Source organism: Leptopilina boulardi, unplaced genomic scaffold, assembly GCF_019393585.1.
Source record: "Leptopilina boulardi isolate dan_hultmark-lab unplaced genomic scaffold, ZJU_Lbou_2.1 LbouV2_377, whole genome shotgun sequence".
Lineage (NCBI taxonomy): Eukaryota > Metazoa > Arthropoda > Insecta > Hymenoptera > Figitidae > Leptopilina > Leptopilina boulardi.
The window spans coordinates 772,381-794,967 of record NW_026137948.1 but is presented as its reverse complement, the minus strand read 5'-3'; the positions used below and the strand labels follow the sequence as shown (position 1 = coordinate 794,967).

At 25.2% G+C, this 22,587-nt stretch overlaps 4 protein-coding genes across 8 annotated transcripts in view; 3 read left to right on the top strand and 1 right to left on the bottom strand.

Annotated features, from left to right (window-relative positions):
- The window catches only part of LOC127287886 (pseudouridylate synthase 7 homolog), a 757,063-nt gene that overhangs the window by 456,332 nt on the left and 278,144 nt on the right, over positions 1–22,587 (top strand). The gene's annotated exons all lie outside the window — the stretch shown is intronic.
- The window catches only part of LOC127287889 (stAR-related lipid transfer protein 7, mitochondrial), a 179,775-nt gene that overhangs the window by 141,867 nt on the left and 15,321 nt on the right, over positions 1–22,587 (bottom strand). The window lies entirely within an intron of this gene.
- Positions 327–1,990, top strand: LOC127287899 (uncharacterized). The gene is made up of 3 exons (XM_051315055.1): positions 327–514; positions 626–794; positions 1,858–1,990. The coding sequence occupies exons 1-3, from the start codon at positions 332–334 to the stop codon at positions 1,974–1,976; spliced, it is 471 nt and encodes a 156-aa protein (XP_051171012.1). The 5' UTR covers positions 327–331; the 3' UTR covers positions 1,977–1,990.
- On the top strand, positions 14,114–15,389 carry LOC127287900 (uncharacterized). The gene is made up of 3 exons (XM_051315057.1): positions 14,114–14,561; positions 14,846–14,991; positions 15,201–15,389. The coding sequence occupies exons 1-3, from the start codon at positions 14,483–14,485 to the stop codon at positions 15,363–15,365; spliced, it is 390 nt and encodes a 129-aa protein (XP_051171014.1). The 5' UTR covers positions 14,114–14,482; the 3' UTR covers positions 15,366–15,389.

Below are 22,587 nucleotides of genomic sequence, written 5' to 3'. Positions count from 1 at the left end.
CCTCACATTGATTTAACCGAAGAGGGTCGAAATTCTCTGGCAAAAAAAAGACAAAAACATCTTAAGGGTGCAGAAAGTGACGAGGTTTCATTAAATGAAAAAGAATATTCACCTAAGAATTATGACGATTATTTAAAAAAAAAAAACCACATTCTACTCCCATGACAATTTTACAATCAAATTCTTTAAGTAAGTGAAGTAAACTTTGATTTTTTCTCCACGAACAATTAATTTAAGATATTATCTAATTTATTTTTATTAATTATTTATTATATATTATCTGTTTTATTTTATTCCAGATTTCCAAAAACAAGTATTAACGACTTTGCAAATGTTGCACGAAAAAGTGGAGACTATCGCTGCTAACCAAACGAAGTTAAACCTATACATGATGCCAAACGAAAAAGTTATGTCAAGACCTGCTGGGCTTCCAATACTTCCTTTAAAAAATTCGTCCGAGCTTCAAGTAATGGAAAACTATTTAAAGAAAAATGATGACAATGTCTTTAATACGGTGTGTTTCCCTTAATATTTGATATATATTTATTTATTTAAAAAATATTAGCTTTATGACAGTTTTGCTATAATATTTCTATAAAAATGCTTTTAATTTTTTTGCTTACAGTCAATTTATCTCAGTAATTACGTATTTCGAGAACCAAATAAGGAGAAGCGATTCGCCATGCGCTTAATGAAGCATATTTTTAACAACACTTTGGGTGCTCAATTTAATTTTAAAGGTCAAGGCGAGAAACGGGGATTTGAGGCTTTAACTTTATGGCAGGTTCTCAAAGGTATGCTTATATATTGTATTATATTATATTATATTATATTATATTATATTATATTATATTATATTATATTATATTATATTATATTATATTATATTATATTATATTATATTATATTATATTATATTATATTATATTATATTATATTATATTATATTATATTATATTATATTATATTATATTATATTATATTATATTATATTATATTATATTATATTATATTATATTATATTATATTATATTATATTATATTATATTATATTATATTATATTATATTATATTATATTATATTATATTATATTATATTATATTATATTATATTATATTATATTATATTATATTATATTATATTATATTATATTATATTATATTATATTATATTATATTATATTATATTATATTATATTATATTATATTATATTATATTATATTATATTATATTATATTATATTATATTATATTATATTATATTATATTATATTATATTATATTATATTATATTATATTATATTATATTATATTATATTATATTATATTATATTATATTATATTATATTATATTATATTATATTATATTATATTATATTATATTATATTATATTATATTATATTATATTATATTATATTATATTATATTATATTATATTATATTATATTATATTATATTATATTATATTATATTATATTATATTATATTATATTATATTATATTATATTATATTATATTATATTATATTATATTATATTATATTATATTATATTATATTATATTATATTATATTATATTATATTATATTATATTATATTATATTATATTATATTATATTATATTATATTATATTATATTATATTATATTATATTATATTATATTATATTATATTATATTATATTATATTATATTATATTATATTATATTATATTATATTATATTATATTATATTATATTATATTATATTATATTATATTATATTTATATGTAATATACAAAATAAAAGTTACATTTCAAATGATCTGAAATCAATTTCAATAAAAGTTTACAAATAAAAATTTAATTTTTATTATAGGTGCAGCAGCACTGAAGCTGGAAAGTTCTGACCTCCATCAATTTGAGGCAGGGGTCAAAAGTTGGTTAAAGGATGTACCTTGGAGGGACCAGCAACAATCGCTCAAAAACCGAAACTAATGAAATAAATATTTATTTTATGTAAAATATTTATGGACATATTTTTCTAAAAAATAAAATAAATTATTCTAATAACAAATATATTTTATTTTATAATATATGCGTAAATATACATATCACCATAGTGATATATGAATATAAATTTAGAGTGATGTATATATATATATATCGATATCGATATAGCAATTATTATTATTTCTTTGAATATCGATTTTACGTCGATCTCGAAAATGAGTCGATTTAAGTGACAAATTTCCATCGAATCGATGAAATTTATCGATGGGTCAATCCATTATATTTCGACTGAAGTCGTCGCTGACTAATTTTTAAAAATTATAATACTTTGCAGGAATGATTTTGAAGTTATCAAGATCACAAAATGAAAAGAATTTTAATAAAATTTTAATTATTTATTGCAAAATATGAATTTAAAGTATATGAGGTGCTGAAAACTGTCAATTTTTTAGCCATTAGAAAATATGCAAAAATACGTAGAATTTACCATAAAAATAAAAATTTTTTTTTGTAATTTACTAAGAATGAATAAATTTATCATTATTAATTGATGTAATTATTTAAATATGTGAAATAATATATAAAATATGATTTTCAAGTTCGCCTGTCAAATAACCTAAATTTGCAAATTTCATCTATTAAATGTGAGAAAGAGAAGTCATTAAATTGAAAAAAACCTTACCAAATATAAAGTACCTGTGACTAACTTTTAGTTTTTCTTAGCACTTTTTTCCTTTTTTCTTCATAAATGTGAAATAAAAAGCAATAAAAATTGTCACTTTGCTTATTTTCACTATTTTCAAATGTAAATCACTTTCTTGGAGAAATATCACTAAATACACACACTGGAAAAAAATTCGCTTTGGTCCCGAAGATACTTTTTGAGATAATTAAGTTTAAACTTTTCACAATTTTTATCAGGTTAATGCATGTGATTTTTATAAAATTGAAGTAAGTTCAAAATGTTTAACCAATAAAACCTAACTTCGTCCTTAAAAAACTACATGTATTAACCTGATAAAAATTGTGAAAAGTTTAAACATAATTATCTCAAAAAGTATCTTCGGGACCGAAGCGAATTTTTTTCCAGTGTGTGTAGTTAGTAATCAATTAGATATTGCCCAAGTTTTGTAATTTTTCAGTTTTCTCCAAGAAAGTTATTTACATTTGAAAATAGTGAAAATAAGCAAAGAGACAATTTTTATTGCTTTTTATTTCACATTTATGAAGAAAAAAGGAAAAAAGTGCTAAGAAAAACTAAAAGTTAGTCACAGGTACTTTATATTTGGTAAGGTTTTTTTCAATTTAATGACTTCTCTTTCTCACATTTAATAGATGAAATTTGCAAATTTAGGTTATTTGACAGGCGAACTTGAAAATCATATTTTATATATTATTTCACACATTTAAATAATTACATCAATTAATAATGATAAATTTATTCATTCTTAGTAAATTACAAAAAAAAATTTTTATTTTTATGGTAAATTCTACGTATTTTTGCATATTTTCTAATGGCTAAAAAATTGACAGTTTTCAGCACCTCATATACTTTAAATTCATATTTTGCAATAAATAATTAAAATTTTATTAAAATTCTTTTCATTTCGTGATCTTGATAACTTCAAAATCATTCCTGCAAAGTATTATAATTTTTAAAAATTAGTCAGCGACGACTTCATTCGAAATATAATGGATTGACCCCGATGTAATTTCAATCGATCAGTCGACTTCTATTCGACGTCGATTGGACCATTCATTTCTTACTGGGGTAACACATGTTTCAGGCAATTTAATTTAATGATTTTGGTTTAACTCACTTATAATTGATACCGCGTTTTACAGTGTAATTTTTCAACTTTCACCTTAATTAACAAAAAAATCTGTTTATTTTTTTGGATTTTGTCATTAATATTTCAGAACATCATAAAAATAACTATTTTCAACACTTATTTTAACTAAATGAAAACAGTAAATCTAATTTTTTTCTGCAACTAATAAGAAATGTTTCTTTTATCTACACAAATCCTAAAAATAACAATTTCTATCAGTATTTTTAACTATTAAAATGTTGTAAAGCCATTTAAAATCACATGACAGTAATTTCAACTACAAATATTAGTAACTTTAAGTAGGTGAAATTGACCACTAAAATTTAGTACCACCAACTTTCTGAGTTTAGTTTAAAAGCTTCTGAATATGGTACTTTAACTGCTTTTTTTTAATTACACATTTCCAGTCATTTTTACCAATGCTATTTTTTTGTGTGTAATCGTATTAAAAATATTTTAATTGAAATTTATTTTTATATTATAAATTTATTACTTTTCTACATTGCAATTTTGAGTGCGTTTATTTAATTTTTAAAAATGTAAATTTGCACATAAAAATATAACATCACAATTCTGTGTACTTGTAGATTATAAATTACTTATGCCATTTTCACAGTAGGTAAGATTTTCTAAAATCCTTTCTAAAATTTTTTACAGTGCACGTCAACCGTGAGTAATTTTTTTTAGATTTTTGGAAAAATAAAAGAAATTGTGGAAATCTTTAGCTTACAACGAAAAACAGTCTAGAGCCTACAAATCTCAACCGATTTTGGATTTTTTAAAAATAATCTTTAATAAAATTGTAAGAAATCCCTGGAGTCCGAATTTTTATGTTCAATTTGCATAAATAATTATATTAATATCAACAAATGAAAGAAACGTGTTATTCTACATATTACTCTTTTTTCAAAAAAATAATGAATGTTTTTGTTGTTAGATACTTAAATTTACTCCACTGGATATCTGAATTGTAAAATGTTGATATTGTCGATGGTTTACCAGCACCGGTGCGGATAGTTGCCGGGTTATCTTCCATAACCGACCCGGTACCAAACCGGCAGAAATGTCGGTACCGGGCCGGTATCGAAAATTCCACCGGCGCGGATGTTTCGCAGGTTATCATTCATGACCGGACCGGCTCCAGGCCGTCGGAAATGTTTTCTACAACAATTGAAAAAGGGATTTATTTGATCTAATTAATTTAACAATTCCGTTGTAATATATTTTATGCAATTATATATTTTTCTTTAACATGTATCAAATACAGCCTGTCATTTATTATTATTTATTATTGTAAGAAAGTATGTGCACCTTGTGGCCAAAAAAATTTATTATTACAAACGTATACAATTAACTTCATAAATTAAAGAATTTGTTAATAAAAATCGTATTATTTGAAAAAAAACGCTAAGAAGAGCAGCTAGGATTTCTATGTTTGTTGATTTTGAATCTTGAGATGATCCTTTAAAAGAAAGTATAAATGACTTTTTTTGTCGACGTAGAAAAACTTTATTTTACTTCAAGACGACCCTGGACTGTTTTGAACCCATTTTCATTTGATAACCACTTTGGCGGGTGGTACACGGCGCAAAAAAAATTGAAAATCTCCGGTTTTAATTGGAAATAGAAATTTTATTAAGAAATATAAAGACAAGAGTCCAAGGTACGTTACATACAAATTTCATTATAATCCATGCTGTAGACAGTATAAAAAATACAAATTGTTATCGAAAATTAAAAATTTTTGAAATTTTTTTTCACAATTAAGTTTGTTTAAAAGAGTGGATATTTATTTACTACAAAAAAAAGTTGACAATAATTTCTAGCGAACAAAATTTAAGTTAATAATTTTTTTTAAAATGATGAAAAAATTTGTTATTATAAAAAAAGGTTATAAAAATTAAAAATTTTTAAAAACGGTTCAAAGTGTTTTTTTGGTTCGTTGTGAGCTAAAGATTTCCACAATTGGTTTTATTTTTCCAAAAATCTAAAAAAAATTTTCTCACGGTTGTCGTGGTTTGACTCCATAGATTTCTATACATAGAAGGACCCCCTCTTTTTTTGTGTCATACAGTGTTATCATATTATCGAAAATTTCTTTCAACATCACACAAAAAACATTATAACTTATTATTTAAAATCTTAAATTTTTTTCCATAAATCTTTTTTTCTTCGTGGTTGAAAGTTAAAATTTGGAAACTTCATGGAAGTTTCATATTATGTAAATTTGCTGAAAAATGGCAGGAAGATAGCACTGTAAAGTTCGGATCTTTCCATTGTTAACTTCTGGAAAGCTCTAAATGTCCTTGCGGTTGAATATAAAATTTGGAAACTTCCTGGAAGTTTCATATGTAAATTTGCTGAAAAATTGCATTGAAAATTTCTGATAGTTAAACTTAATTTTAGGAGAATTTTTCCCGTGATTATTTAGAATACATACTTTGCTTATTGTTAAATAATTTTAGAGAAAATTAAGAAACAACATTCTTCTAAATATACACTTTAATATTACAGATAATTTTTATTGCAATTTTTCAGCAAATTTATATAGGAACCTTCCAGGAAGTTTCTAAATTTTAACTTTAAACTACGAGGACGTTAAAAGCTTTCAGCAATTGCATATCATGTCAGGATTTTGAGTATAGTGGGGGTAAGTCTCTACAAACCATGTTTTTAGTATTTTTATTCTCCTTAACCCGACGTGTTAGACACTTCTATGTAGATTTAAATTAAAGCTTAAATCGTACAAATATTTTGAAATTTTGAAAAAAATGGGGGTGATGACCTCAATAAACTTTTTGGGTGTAGCAGAAAAGGGGGGAAATAGTACCATTTTTCAGTATTTTTCAGAAAACATTTGACTTCTATCAATTCTAACTTATAAGCGTTACCTCAAATCGTGTTCACTCTATTAATTTACGCGTAAAAATATGTATGCAAACAAATTTTAAGCTTTCTATGTCGAATATTGTGATGGCTAGGGGTGTGAAATATTGTCACTTTGAGGCATGTTTGGCAAAAAAATCGTTGTTTTTTATTGACAACGTATACAGTGAAAATACGTGTGTATTTCTGTGTAGCCGCTTGTGGGGGACACTAAGATGAGATCATGCACCTCTTGCCCTCGCCTGGACTCCCACCTAGGTGTTAAGACCCTCAAGACTCGCATGATTAAACCTCAAATTTCATTTAACATAAATATCATACGATATAAAAACCATTTGACATAAAATTCCTTTGTCATAAAAGTTGTTTCATTTCTCCATTTCCCACACACAGAAGCTTATATGTAAGACAAGGATGGTCAATACTATTTTTATGACAAATGACTTTTATGTCAACTCAATTTTATATCAAATAAGTTTTATGTAAAATGACATTTATATCAAATGTAATTCATATCAACTAAATTTTATGTTAAATGAAATTTATGACAAGTGACTATTATGTCACATAAATGTTATGTCAATTTATATGACATTATGATATCGCCTGAATGTCACAGGAATATTTCCGCTTGATATCACTGTGACATTCAAGCAATATACCGTACTACTTAGGACATTACAATATCCCACTATGCAGGAAGGACGATATTTGAACTTTCTTTGTACCTTTTAACATTTTTTTTATTTCTACAAACCTTTAACATGAAAATGATACTTAGACCTAAATCGTAAATGCTAATTTTTCCAAGATATATAAATAAACGTACATACGAGTAAACGTTACTGAAATGTCACAGCAAATTTTCGATTTTGTTGTATTCATTTAATAATTGTATATGAGGCATTCCACGGAAAATTGTCATTAAAAATTTTTTTTGCCCAAAACACGTTTTCGAAATCTATATGAAAAATAAGAAAATACATATTTTTTTAGTTGATAAAAATGATGGAAGTTAGGATTTTTTAAAATTTAACGTCATCAAAGGCAGTGTATTTTTGAAACATTTTTTTATCTATTGTACTAATGAATAAAAAATTATGCTGTATATGAAATTTGTGCACTTTTTCTCAAATTTTTCAAACATGTGCTCAAAAATAACGTACCTATAACGGAAGCAACAAAAAATTTAAATTAAATTTAAAAAGTGAGTTTTCTCAAAGATGGACACTCGATGTTTTTTTTTGCACTGTAATCTCGGATGACTAAAGAATTTTTTCCTTTATCTGCAAAATTAGTGTTTTTAGTTAAATTATTTTTTTTAGTTTTATTAGTACGGCTGACAGAATTTCAAGCAGTTATTCTACAAATATAACCTTTTTCCAATATCATTCATTTGTTTTTTTTAATTTTCAAAAATACATACTGTAAATCTTTGCGTCTAGTTTAAAAATTGTAAACAGCAATTTAAAAACTAAAAACACCACTTTTGCAGATAAAGGAAAATTTTTTTCAATCATCAGAGATTGCAGTGAAAAAAAATTAGAAATCGATAGTGTCCAATTTTGAGAAAACTCATTTTTTAAATTTAATTTCAATTTTTTTGTTGCTTCCGTTATAGGTATGTTATTTTTGAGCACATATTTGAATAATTTGAGAAAAAGTGAACAAATTTCATATACAGCATAATTTTTTATTCATTAGTACAATAGATAAAAAGATATTTCAAAAATACACTGCCTTCGATGACGTTAAATTTTAAAAAATCATAACTTCCTTCATTTTTATCAAATAAAAAAATAAAGTGCTTGTCAAAACTATAAACGCGTTTTTCTTGAAATGACATTTTTTAAAACGATATGGGCTGTATAGCTCGAACAGTTTTGATCAGATTGACTTCGACCAAAGTTTTTTTTTTATCGCTATTTACTAATGCGTACGTAGCGGATTTTTTTTGGTTTGTTGGTTTTTTTGGCAATAGATTTTTTGAAAAAATTTTGCCTTAAAAATCGACATTTTCCTTCAAACAGCTGCCGAATCCACAAAAATTAATATTATTAAAATATCCTACGTATTCTAAAACTAAATCTATCATACATTCAGAAAAGCTTTGAATTTTTGTTTTACATTAAACAGTCTGAGCAGAATCTTGCCCATCGATTTACCCTGCAAGCACCATAAGCAAGTGATAGTAAATCTTTGTTTTAGTGCAGTAGTTATTTTCGAATACATAACTTCTTCAAGGCAATAGTTAAAACACTACTTTTATGTATCGAAAACTTAATACGCGTTACTCTCGAAACGTGTTTTTTCGCGCGCCATGCAATGTAACTCAGCCAATTTTTAACTGATTTTAATCAAAATTAACACAAATGTTCTTTATCTTACTGGATATTGCATGTCGAGCTTCTTTTTTTCAAAAAAATTTTTAAACAATTCGTTTTTGAACATTGTTTATAAAAAAAGTGATTTTTTTCAAAATGGTCCCAAATTTTCAAAAAAAAAATTTGTTGTTTTCTCTTCGTCATGAAAAGCGTATTTGCGTATTTTAACAAAAAAATTTTGATTTTTAATTTTAGTTGAGATTTGTGACCTGTAGGCTGCACGGCGCAAAATCAAAGATGCAACTTCAAACGCCTTTAACGCCACCATTTTGTAATATTTTTTTAATAAACAAATTTTTCTTATGAAGCTTATATTGTGTACTTTATGGTATGCTTTACTTTAATTCAATAAACTTTACCAGTTTTTTTTAAATTCCTGAAAAAACGTGCATTTACACGAGTTTCCCCCCTTAAAGCGTTTAATTAAAAAATTCATATCTGAGAATAGACTAAATGGATTGAAATAAAAATTGGTATAAGTACGCGTTGATTATGCAAAATTAATTGTTTAATTGTAAAATAAATTCGTTCGTTCAAAATTTATTGGAAAGGATATCTTATAACGATTCGATAACCGTTTACAAATTTCTTGAACCGCAATTAAAAACAATGTTATGACGTTTTATGAGATCCTTTAATAAATATATAAACTTAATATATGAATAAATTTTAATGTGTATTAAAATATTACAGAATGTTCTGATAATCCAGATGAGAAGATGCCGAAACAATCATATCCAATACATTAACCGATTAAAGAAAAAAATTGCAAATCAAGAAATGGAGGAAAAGTCTCATGAAGAAATCATATTATCCATGAAAGACGAAATGTGTAAACAATTACCATCTTTTAATTTTTTTAAACTACTTCTTACACAGTGTCGTAAAAAAAGAAAGAAAGATGACAGAAAAGTCAAATCGGCTGCAGAACATTTACATTATTATTTAGCTTTAAAAATTAAAAGATTGGTTATAGTAAGATCTTCAATTGAATTAGAGTAGCGCTTACAGTTTGATTTAAATTTAACTTAGCCATATTAACTTAAATTAGGAAATTTTCTTTTTGTTTTAGATGATTTAAGAGTTTGAAATACTCATGGGCATTAATATAAATAATAATTAAAATCAATGGACTGATGCTATTCTAAAGTTGTTGAAATATTTTTATAATGAAACAACAAGATTCAGTGAAAAAGCACTGATGAGATAACTGTATTGTTAATCTTAAAAATTACTGATCATTTCAATGTCATATTTCCTGTAAGTTGTTATTTAATTATTTACGTTTATTGTATGTTTATAGTTAATATTTTGTCATTATGTTTATTTTTCATTTTTTTAGGAAAATACGCTGCTATCACACACAATGCCAGAAGCTTCTGAGCCGCCCAGGCTGATAGCTATTGTAAACGAAGAATTACCGAATTTAAACGTGTCCATTTATATAGATAAAAAGACGATGTTTACGGAGAACCAACAGAAGGTCTTCTATATTTGTTTTCATTATAATGGGTATTTAACGTGCTGAAGCGAAAATTGCCTTGACATTCATATCTGCAATTTTGTTCAGGAAAAAAGTAGAGAATTTATATAAAAAATCAGAACAGTCGTTAATTTATTAGAGCAACTTTAGTTGCAATTTTAAATTTAAACTGTGTTTAATTAATTATTAATTAAGAATAATAAAGAATGTTGCACAGAAAAATGATTTAGGTAAGGAAATGTTTAATTTAATACATTTTCCTTAATTTTATAGGTTATCAATAATTTAATTATCTACTGTTAAATTGGTTGTTTTTTTTACTAAAAAATGGTTATTTTTTACTAATTGAAATAGGGCCGATTCGTTCACGGCTTTACTATTAAATAGTAGGGTAGTACCGACAGAAGTGGGCCACACTTTGGATTTTAGGGTATAGAATGTTAAAAAATTATAAATTTGGAAAATTTTTTGCGTCTATTTGTAGAGAATGGAATTACCTAACGTTTTGCAAAATTAATTTAAAAAAACTACTTCCTTAATTTATACAAAAACACTAATTGTCGAAGCAGTACGTCAATGCAGTGGCCCATTTCTGTCCACAAGCATAATTTTACTCGAAATAACGTGGCAAGAATACCACGCGACAATATGCTAAAATCTTTTTACACTTTTTAAGGTTAGGTCTATTAATATAAAAAAGGCTACTTATCCGATTAAATTCAATAAATAACTTATGCAAATAACGATATCTTTCTCAAGGAAAAAAAAGGAAAAGTATGTATTTTTTAGCACTAATTGCTGGAGAACACAAATGTGCGTTTGCACACTTGAATGTCTACTGAAAACTCAGCTCCTGTCAATAATTATAAGAAAAAAATTCGGTTGACAGACATGTCAATTGTGAAAACAAAAGTAGCTAGTGGCCCACTTCTGTCGATGGTACTCTAGTTTTCTACACGGAAAAACTTTGTGCAAGAATCATTCCTGAATTTGTTCAAGAACTGAGGATATGAGAATAATTTAAGAAATCTTATTTATATTTTCTTTGAAAAATTCTAAGCAGTATTTCTATAAGAATTGTAGAGAAATTCAAGACAACTTCCTAAACTCACTACAGAAAGTCTTGAACTTGTTTTAGAATAAATTTTTACGTTTGCGAGAAAAAAAATTTACTCTTATGGTATTATGCATTGGAAACGTATTTCACGCAACCAATCCCTGCCTAGTGCTTGGTTACTGTACTGTGTCTTCTAAAACAGTTCAAGAAACTTTCAACGCCCAGTGACTGAGATATTCCGATCGCGGCATTAACAAGAAGTTTTCCAATGTCATAATAAAAATACAAGTATTTTCTTGAATGATTTTTGTATTTTTCTGTAAATTTTGCAGAATTTTTCTCGCGTCTTCAGTTCCTGAACAAATTCAGGAATGATTCTTGAACAAAGTTTTTCCGTGTACTAATTCAGATTTAGAGAAAACAAAATAATTACAGAGTAATCTCTACAATGTTTTTAAAATTAATTATTAACAATTAACGTTAACACTCTTATTGTTGTTATAAAATTACAGTAAATTAAAAGATTATTTTTTTACTTCAGAGAATTGATCCTATTACTTTATAAAGTAACCTGGTTTCTCAAAGCATGGTAAGACATATTTGAAACGAAAATAATTAACAGAAAAATTTTTTTGTCACCCGGAATTGGTTCGGTTAAGTCAGAAAACAATACTGTTTGTAAATACCTGGTGAATACAAATATAATTTGATTTAATCCGGAATTAGTCCGATTGTACGCAACTAGTGAATCTGAGATTAGTCTGGTAAAATCCGGAACTAATCTGTTATTTTTTACTAGTGAATCCGGAACAATTCCGAAATAATACGATTTATGATCAGGTTTTTTTCATCCGGAATTAGTCCTGCTAAATCAAAAATTTGCCCGATTTGAGTAACTAGTGAATCCGAAATTAATTAGGCCTAATCCGAAGTCAGTCTGATCAAATTTCGGATTAGACCGGATTTACTAGTCACACAAATAATACTTATTTCGGACATAACCGGACTAATTCAAGATAATAGAAACCCGACTCTAAACCAGACTGTTTCGGATTAATTCCACATTCCGAAATATTAACCAAAGTAGTGACAATTGCTCAGAAGGTTACATGTATAATAATAGTGAAAAGAAATTGATTGTTTTTATAAAAAATATTGCTGAAAAAATTTATTTTTTTTAATCAAAAATAGGGTGAATTATACAGTAGTCGGCCATTTAAGGAATTTTAGCAACAGCAGTCGTCCACCAACATTTTTTAGTTCATAATATATAAATATTACTTAAACTTTGGTATGCAAAATAAAAAGTGACGTACTATTGAGACCATAGAATTTTTTATTTTTCTACATAAGTAATTTCTTTTAATTTTAAAAATAAAAATAAAGTGGCTGACCCATATTGCTGAAAAAATTAATTTTCTCATTAAAAATATTTTTTTGATAAAAGGTTAATCAAAAAAATTTATTTTATTTTCTAAAATATTGGTGAAAATAATTAATTTTATTGGTCAAAAATATTAGTGAAAAATGGTAATTTTTCATCAAAAATATTGGTGAAAAATTAATTTTTTAATAAAAAATATTCGTAAACAAATGAATTCCTGATTAATCTTTTTGACCAAAAAAATTAATGTTTTTCAGCAATATTTTTTATAAAAACAATTAATTACTTTCATCAATATTTTTGATTAAAAAAATTAATATTTTGCTTTATAAAAATTTTCAAAGTGGCGGAAACAAATTTTTTTCTATACAGAAACATGTTATATGAGATCCTGATCAATTGTCCGGATGTATGTGTGTGTGTGGATTCCTTTTTTTTAGAAGATAACTTTAACAGGTTTTAATGGATTCATATAAAATTTGGTAGGCTCATTTATCATATTAATATCTCAAATCTGACCAAAGGATTTTAAAAAATACCTCAAAAAAAAAAATTTATCGTCTTTTTTCCAAAAATTTTTCTTTAATCTAAAAAATTTTTAAATAGAAAAATTTAAGGTTATATATAATAAAATCGTATTCCTTACGTCAAGACAAATCGATCGGTATATATAAAGTATAGTTTTAATTTAAATTTAAAGAATTAATGAAAATTAAAAAATCAAAAATTCACATTTTGGCTATAAAATTTTGTGATTATTTAAACTTAAGTTTATAGATTAAATAATTGTATTCCTTACATGAAAACGAATCGATTGGTATACCTATATAAAATTTAAATTTGAGGTAAATTTAATAAATTAATGAAAGTTAAAAAATATAAAATACACATTTTAGCAGAAAAATTTTGTGTTTATTTACATTCAAGTTTAAATATAAAATAATTGTGTTCCTTGCATTGAAACAAACCGATATAATTGTAAATAATTATAAATTATACATTATTTTTCATTAATTTTTAGAAATTTCAGCTAAAATGTGAATTTTTGATTTTTTACACTGAAAAAAATGATATCGGTACTGTTCCTATAAATATATTGCTGGATAAATATAAGTACGTTTGCAATACGTTAATGGGGGGAAATTTAAACTGGATTGTTGTGATATAAAAATGGTTTAGCTATTAGACACAGAAAATTTAGGAGAAAGATTTAAGACTTCTGGCTATACTGTCTAGCAGTCTTACCAATACAGTTTCACATAAACAGTTCTGGTAGAAAGTTTGGGTGACATGGCTATATAGTATAAGTGTACTGCGCATAATCACTGCTACGGTATTAGTTTTCCCGCTTCATAACCTATCATACCTATCATACAAGCGTGTTGCAAGCGAGGGGAAAAGGGAGTTATTTTTCAATGTTTTTCGACTTCAGTTTTATTATATTAAAGAAGCAGTTTGTGCAATAATGTTTGATGAAGATGTTCTAAATCTTAAGGACGTATTAATTACGTGGGGTTTAGATGAATATTACGACGGATTTTGCGGTAAGTACAATTTCTTTGTAAGTTGATTATTTTTTATTATAGCTTAAAAAAGTAAAAATTTCAGTTTATCATAAGTAGTGTATATAAAAATTTCATATTATAAATAACTTTATACAAGATTTATGTTTTTATGGTTTCTCAAATGCATTTGAAATAGCTTTGAAAAAATTGTAGGTTATGTTTGTAATTAGAAAAATCTATTCTATAATTATATTATTTTGAATTCAAAATCGGCACATCTTCTATAATTTATTTAGAAAATATATATTTATTAAATTTTTTAGCTCAAAAAATAGATTTAGATGAATTAAGCCAATTGCATATACCTGAATGGTCAGGAGTTTTAGAAAATCTAATACCTGTAGCAGGTCACAGGATTAGATTTGTAAAAAAAATTACAGAGCTATTCGCACCTGATAATTTATTGAAGGTAGGTTTTTTACAATAAATTTATAAAATTAAATTTATGTAACAAATTTACAATAAATATAAAATGCAAAACCTAAAATTAAAAATAAAATAAATGTTAATTCATTTAAAGAAGAATGAAAATTAAATATTTATATGTAATATAAAGTACTTTCTCTATGAGGAAGCAAAATTATTATAATTTAATATTCTTTGGTACACTTTTTGCAGGGTCAGAGTATTGTCCAGAAAGATTATATCGAAATAGAAATTACTAAGGAGGATATCAGTTTCGCGACACATCCTGAAAATACGTCTTTTACAACATCCGCAGAAAATAATAGTGAAAATGTTGCAAATCCTTCTGCAATTAGTAAAAAAAAGAAATGCAGATGATTCATCTCATCTTGCAAAAATCCCTAAAACATCACAGCAGAATTTGGAAACTAAGGAAATATGGGTAAATATTTATTTTTATTTTATTTTTAAACTTAAAAATTTTTGTTTTTTAAAAATTATTTAAACATAAAAAATTTAGAAACTTAAAAATTCCAGACATTTTCTATGATTTTCTAGGCCTCGAATTGTATGACATTTTCGATTTTTGTCAGTGAATCGGCTTTTAGGGCGTAAGAAATAAAAAAAATTATGAGTTTAAAATCTTGAGAATTTTTCTAACTTAAAAATTATTTTAATTATTTGACTGAACAATTTTCTAGGAATTGATCTTGAATACATTTTTTAAAAAACTGAGTTTCAAAGTTTTTGACTGATTAAACTCAAAAATTTTATTTATTTATTTATTAAAAATCTGAAAATAATTTCCATAAATTTACTTTAAATCAATAAATAAACAAATAAGTAAGATTTCAAAAATTGTTAAGAAAAAAGAATCTTCAAATTCTTTTTAATCTCAAATCTAAAATTTTTAATCTAAACCTTGAAAATATTTTACAGTTTAATAACAGTTTAATATTAATAAATAATAATAGTTATTAATATATTTAAAACGCTTTATAATAATTAATAAAAAAATTATTATATAACCAATTAAATCTGTAAAATTACAAAATCGACATTTTCGATTCTTTTTGTAAAGTAATACGACTAAAGCGACTTTTTTATGTTTTCAAGTCGATTCGAGGCCTGTTTCCAGAAACTTTTAATAATCTTCTATACCTTTTCCATTATTTCCAGATTCTATAAGATAACCCGAAAGATTTTATTGGAATTCAATTATATTATTTTAAAATAATTAAAAACATGTTTCTTTTTTCATATCAGGACCTGCGCAGTCTTTTGAGTAAATTTGGTAGTGGACGTTGTCTTTTAGCTCAAGCAAATAAATCTCGATCTCTCAAGGTAGAAAAAGACCAGAATAAATTAGTGGAAATTATAATAGAGGAGAAGTTAAAAAACTCAGAAAAGTAGGTTTAAAAAATGTGTTACTCTACATCATATCTTATAAATTTATTTGTTATGAATCGACGTTAGCATGGGTGCAAAAATATATTATTATTATTTAGTAAAAGTCAATATAGTGAAATTAAATTTTCAAAAAATTATAAGTTTAAAAATACTAGCCCTTTTTATATAAGTTTTTATAATGTTGAAATGAAAGAAATTGTTATTCTATTTTTTTAAATACTGTGTCTGATACTGAAAAGCTTTTTATGCGTTATTATACCTATTATACAAAAAAATTGGATTTATTTATTTTTCATTATTAAAGTTGTTTAAAAGTATTCGAAAGGAAATTAAACAATTAAACTAAAAACTTAAAAAAATATCATAATTTTGTTTGAAAACTTCGAAACGGCATATACTTTTGCACTCAAGCTATGATATTTTTTGAATATATGTGCATTAAAAAACTGCGAATTAAACATAATTTTTATATAGTGTATTTCATCCAATATTTAAAAATTGTTTAAAAAGAATATAAAATACTCTACATATTTTTATAAATTAATATTTATATGTATTGCTTGTACATATATTTATATGTATATTTAAAATACAATTAATAAACTTATATCATTAATTGCATTTCTTGTATTTTATTTATTAAATTATTAGTCATAAATATTATATATATATAAGAAAGGAATGTTAGCTACCTAGTAATTCTATTTACTGCAGCTAAAAATTCTGTCAATAGTAGCTAGACGTATCACCTAGAAAATCTTACTAAAAATATTTAGACGTTATACCTATATAACCTTACTGTCGTTTAGATGTGAAATATAGAACTTATGTCTAAATTTTCTAAGTGCAAGTACTATATTTTTTCTGCTATAAAATTTAGACACCGCAACTAAACGTTTGGGACGACGATTTGGAGCGATATTATTTAGCAGTAGCGCCTAGAATTCTTTGAAGTAGACCTAAACATTATTTTCAGTGTTAACTTCCATTAATTCTTTAAATTTAACTCAAATCTATAGGTACTCAAATTTAATGTTTATATTATTATATTATTTTTGTATGTTTATTTCAATGTTAATGCTTTCTCCACGAGGAAGCAAATTTTTTTGCTGATTGTAAAGAGGAAGCAAAATGTTCATGTAATGAACATCTGAATTTACAACTTGTTTTAAAATTGTTTATGATTAAAAAATTAATTTTTTTCGTAATATTTTTGATAAAAAAATTAATGTTTTTCAACAATGATTTTGATTAAATAAATGATTTCTTTTACAAAAAAACTTCTTTTTTTTCCTTTAAAACTTAATTCAATTCAACACCACTTTGATAAAAAAAAATAGTTCTTTATTTTTGATTTAAAATTTTAATTTTTTTCACCGATATTTTTGATAAAAAATAAATTTTTTTAAACACTTTTTTTGATAAAAAAATTAATTTTTTAAACACTATTTTTGATTAAAAAATTGATTTTTTTCATAATTTACAGTTTTAAAAATTTATTTTAATGAACTTTTTACATTATATGATAGTTGAATTAATTTTTATAATGAGAATATTCAAGTGTTTCTTTGGAACCAGTTTTGAATTAGCCCACCGTTTTAGTCAACAACGTGTTAACCAATGAGAGATCACTTGCAGCTTAAGGGAAAGATTTTTTTCCATCCACACTTGATTGGTTAGGTTGCTTCTTTATGCGCGGCGAACCCGAGTTCAATCCCCAGTTCTTCCGAATTTATTTCCAGTAATTTCTGTGTTAATGTTGTGAATAAATAAACAGAAAGCAAGGCAACAATGAAAGAAAGAAGTAATTCTTTTTTATTTTCATTAAATTTATAAATATTATTTTTATGTTTATTAACTTGAATAATAAATAAATTTAAAAAGATATTATATAAATAAATAATAGTTTAATAATAAAATAATAATAACGGGAATAATTTGAAAGAAAATTCTTGGAAACTAACAATTTGAAATTTTAATAAAAATAAAATTTTTGATATATTCTTGAAAAGTTATTACCCAATTTAATATTGGTTTCTTCAAACTTAAGAAATACCAATGCGAGCTAAGTGAAGGTTATAAGAATACAACAATGGAAAAAAATATAAAATTCACATTGAAAATAAAAATATAGCCAGGAATGCTAAAAAAGCTGATAAAAATTTTTCCAACGAAACCAAAAGCTCATCATGTATGATTATATTTGATTTTCAGAAAGTACTAAATACTCCGAAAACAGAAGTCAGTACTTTATATTATAAGCATAAACTCTCCATCTACAATTTTACCATATATAATGTTGTAAATCACAACGCACATTGTTATCTGTGGACAGAGAACGATGCGAAGAAAGGCTCCAATAAAATAGCTAGTTGCTTACTTAATTACATTGAAAAAAAGTTTCTGTAGGCATTAAAGACTTTTACTTATGGTCGGACAACTGCGGTGACCAAAACAGAAATAAACATCTATTTTCAATGTACGTTTATGCTGCATCTAAATATAATATTAACATTAAACACGCAAAGGGACTAAAAATTTTCACTTTAAGTGATTGGAGTAATATTATAGACTCAGCCAAAATAACAAAACCTCAGATGAATTGGTTACAAACTGTGCAAAATAAGAATAAATTAAAAATAATACCTCTACTAATTTCTAAATTAAGACAAATATTTGCATCTCATGAAAATCGGAATCAATTGCTTTACAAAACTTTATTTGACTCAGAATTCGAAACTTTAGTGACAAGGAAAGAAAATCCCATGTAAATGTCAAAAAGTATTTTTCTAGAGCCGCATATACGAGCCTTCAAGGAATCTGCTGCAAAATTAAAAGATTTTAAAACTCTATGTAATACGAACATTATTCTACCGCAATATCACAATTATTATGACTCTTTTCCAGAAAGAAACACTGTTACCAAAAATCAAGATTCGAGTGACGGAGAGAAGTAAAAAATTCAAAGCGCGTTAATAATTATTTATTGAATATAATCCTAAAGTAGAATTACAAATTTGTCGATTTAAAATTTGTGAGAGAAATAATCTATAGATTATGCATTTTTGAGAAACTAGACATTCAATTATTAATATTTAATAAAACCTAAGATTTTGTTTTCATTATAAATTCAAGACAGTATTTTATATAATAAAATTGAAAAAATTTAAAATTTTATATTTTATAAAACTGACGAAACTACTAAAAAAAATTTAGATTTGATTGTGAATTAATTTACAATTGTAGTTGGAATTATTTTCTTTTTTAAATGTCTATTATACATTTATAATAATTTATTCTCTATAGTATAATTATAATCCGTTATTATACTAAAAGTAATATAAAGTTAGCCTACACGAAAAAAAAGGAAGAAAAGGAAGAAGCTCTTGCTATTTTAGATAGACTATATGTCGTACTTCGCGGGCATCAATTTTATGCTTTTAAAGTACGTTACTATTACTATAAGAGTATAACCATTATACTTATTTAGTATGGACTTACTTTAAACTAAAAAAGCATTATTTCATACTTTAATAGGTAAACGAAATTGCATACTAATAAAGGATAAAGCAGTTTGGTGCTAAAATAGTTAGTTTGTTTTTTCGAGTAATGGACGAAATACCTAAATAAAATGTTGATTTTCACGATTTTAATACATTTACATTATGTAAATTAGAAATTTCTCTTTAAAAAAAAATACCAAATATTGAAGAAATAATATTTAAAAAAAAATTCCAAACATTGAAGAAGTAATATTTTTTAAAATAGAATAAGCCTTTGATATTTTAAGAATACTCTATTTCGGTTTGCATAATATTATTTATGAATTTAAGTACTTTAATGTAAAAACGGCGAAGAATTTGCATCGCATTCAGTAAGTATTACTATACCTATTAATTTTCATAAAAAAAGTAATATAATATTGTTTTTCATTTACATAATGAGCCATATGATAAAACTAATTGAATTTCTATAAAGGTTAAAAAAAATTTTAATTTACAGGTTTTTATTATTTTGAGGTTGAGTAAGCATTGTTTCACGTTTTCAGAAGTTAAAATTGTCTTGCATTAACATTTTTGATGGAATTATATTGTCCCCAGCTTTACGTGTTATTATATTGCACGCAAATTTAAATTATAATTGTCTTGCATTAAATATTGAAATAAAATTATCTTGCACAATTTTTTTGGTTAATATTGTATTGCACTTTTTTTCAATTAGAATTATCTTATTTAGACCAAAAAGAATACACTTAAATCTCGTTATAACGACAAGGTCGGGACTTTAAAATCTCGATATAACGATGACAAGAGGGGCCCCCACTTCACATTCTATTTAAAAACGTGAATTTATCTGTAACCAACTTTACAATATGTCAAATTTGTTTGACATTTAATATAAACATTCTTTAGTGTATACATATACGAATGATATTAATTTCCAATTATGGAATCGGATAAAAAAGTAAGTAATTTCTGATTATTTTATAAGTGAAATTACAAGGTTTCAAAAAATAAATATTTGTTTGTAATTACCGAAATATTGCGGTTAAACTAATTAAGTATGTAGTTGGTTACTATTTAACCTCATACAAGTTAATTGAGCGACAAAAAACTTTTTAAATTGATGAATCTAATAGCTTACATATTTAAATTCGATCGTGTTTTTTTTTAAATTGGTGGGGGTAAAGGGGACAAATTTTTGTCGTTATATAAAGAGTTTTGGTGTTCGTAATAACAAGCGAACGTTGTATCGAGATTCGAGTGTATTAGCATTTTATGAACGGGAGGGCGTCGATATATAAAAGTATACGTTGTACTCGCAAAGAGTATGCTCTATGAGCGCGTGATTTTTGCATTGCACCCCGTTTTTCGATATGTTACCAAAGTTTCCAACCAAAATAATAGTTTCCATAGCATTTTTACATAAATGTACTACAAGAATATGCAGTATTTAGAAAATCGATTTTTTTGAAAAAAGAGGTGATACTAACCCCTTAAAAAGATTTAAAAATTAGTCCTCCAAATTGGATCCGCCATTTTGAATTTTGAAAATTTCACTTCATATTCGTTTCCAACAACCCTAAAAACCCTGAGAAACGAGTTTTAGGTAAATCCAATCAATTTTTAAAAAATGTGTGTGTTACATAAAATCTGACATTTTTTATGAGGTTAGGAAAAAATCCTGACGTGAAAGAGCAAATATGTCTTTAGATTCGTGTTCAGCGCACCAAAATACATGGGGGTAGGATACTTGGGTCAGCTATAGATGATAATTTTTTTGTATGACTGTGTTATGAATTAAAAAAAATGAAATTTTTTTTTCGAAAAGGGCTCTAGCGATTATTTTCTTTTTCGTTCAAAAATACTCTAGGAACCTCAAAGATTCAAAGTTTACAAGAAATTTTAGTGTGCAAGCAATTTTCAAGACATTCCAGGTATATTCTCAGGACATATTTGGTATGTCCAGAAATATCATATAGATAACTTTGGACATTTAGGGTATTCAGAGGATATCTGAACCACCGAACTCTAGAATGTTGTTAAAGTTTCTTGCGTATATCCTCAGAATATCCCAGAATGTTTTTAAAATATCCAGGGATATCTGGTGCTGTGCGAGAGAGAGATTGCTTTGTTTAAGCCAGAGACCTTTACGGAATCAAAACAAATATTTGTTTAAACAAATTGTTATAAACAAATAAAAAGAAAATTTGAAAAAAGTCATATATGTTGCTATAGTAATTTTTCCCGTAGAATCGAATGGCTTCGTTAGTTTATGAAAATACATCATTTTTGTAAATTTAAACAATTTAAACAAATTATTTTTTTTAACAATTTTTAACGTCAGAAGTAATTGTTTTACCGCAGTACTGTTTCCAATTTTGAGTTTGCAGATATTTACATGTCTCTTTGCATGGACTCAATGTGTGAATCACAGTGCATTTTTTGATTATAAATTATTTATAACAAATAGTTTGAAAATTTTGAAAAAGTCATACATGTTCCTTTAGTAATTTTTCCCGCAGAATCGAATGAAGTTGTTAGTTTTTAAAAATTCATTAATTTTTTCATTTGTTTATAACAATTTGTTTAAACAAATTTTTTTGTAAACAATTTTTAACTTCAAAAGTCATTTCCACCCAGTGGGAAAAGCACGATTGGCTGAATATTGGTCCAATATTGGGAGCACT

Bases quoted from the DNA above. Each gene is read 5' to 3' on its own strand.
- LOC127287899 (XM_051315055.1), top strand. From the start codon at position 332: ATGTTGCACGAAAAAGTGGAGACTATCGCTGCTAACCAAACGAAGTTA. The intron at 515-625 runs GTGTGTTTCCCT...TTTTGCTTACAG, and splicing joins ATGACAATGTCTTTAATACG to TCAATTTATCTCAGTAATTA. The intron at 795-1,857 runs GTATGCTTATAT...TTTTTATTATAG, and splicing joins TTTATGGCAGGTTCTCAAAG to GTGCAGCAGCACTGAAGCTG.
- LOC127287900 (XM_051315057.1), top strand. From the start codon at position 14,483: ATGTTTGATGAAGATGTTCTAAATCTTAAGGACGTATTAATTACGTGG. The intron at 14,562-14,845 runs GTAAGTACAATT...TAAATTTTTTAG, and splicing joins ATATTACGACGGATTTTGCG to CTCAAAAAATAGATTTAGAT. The intron at 14,992-15,200 runs GTAGGTTTTTTA...CACTTTTTGCAG, and splicing joins CACCTGATAATTTATTGAAG to GGTCAGAGTATTGTCCAGAA.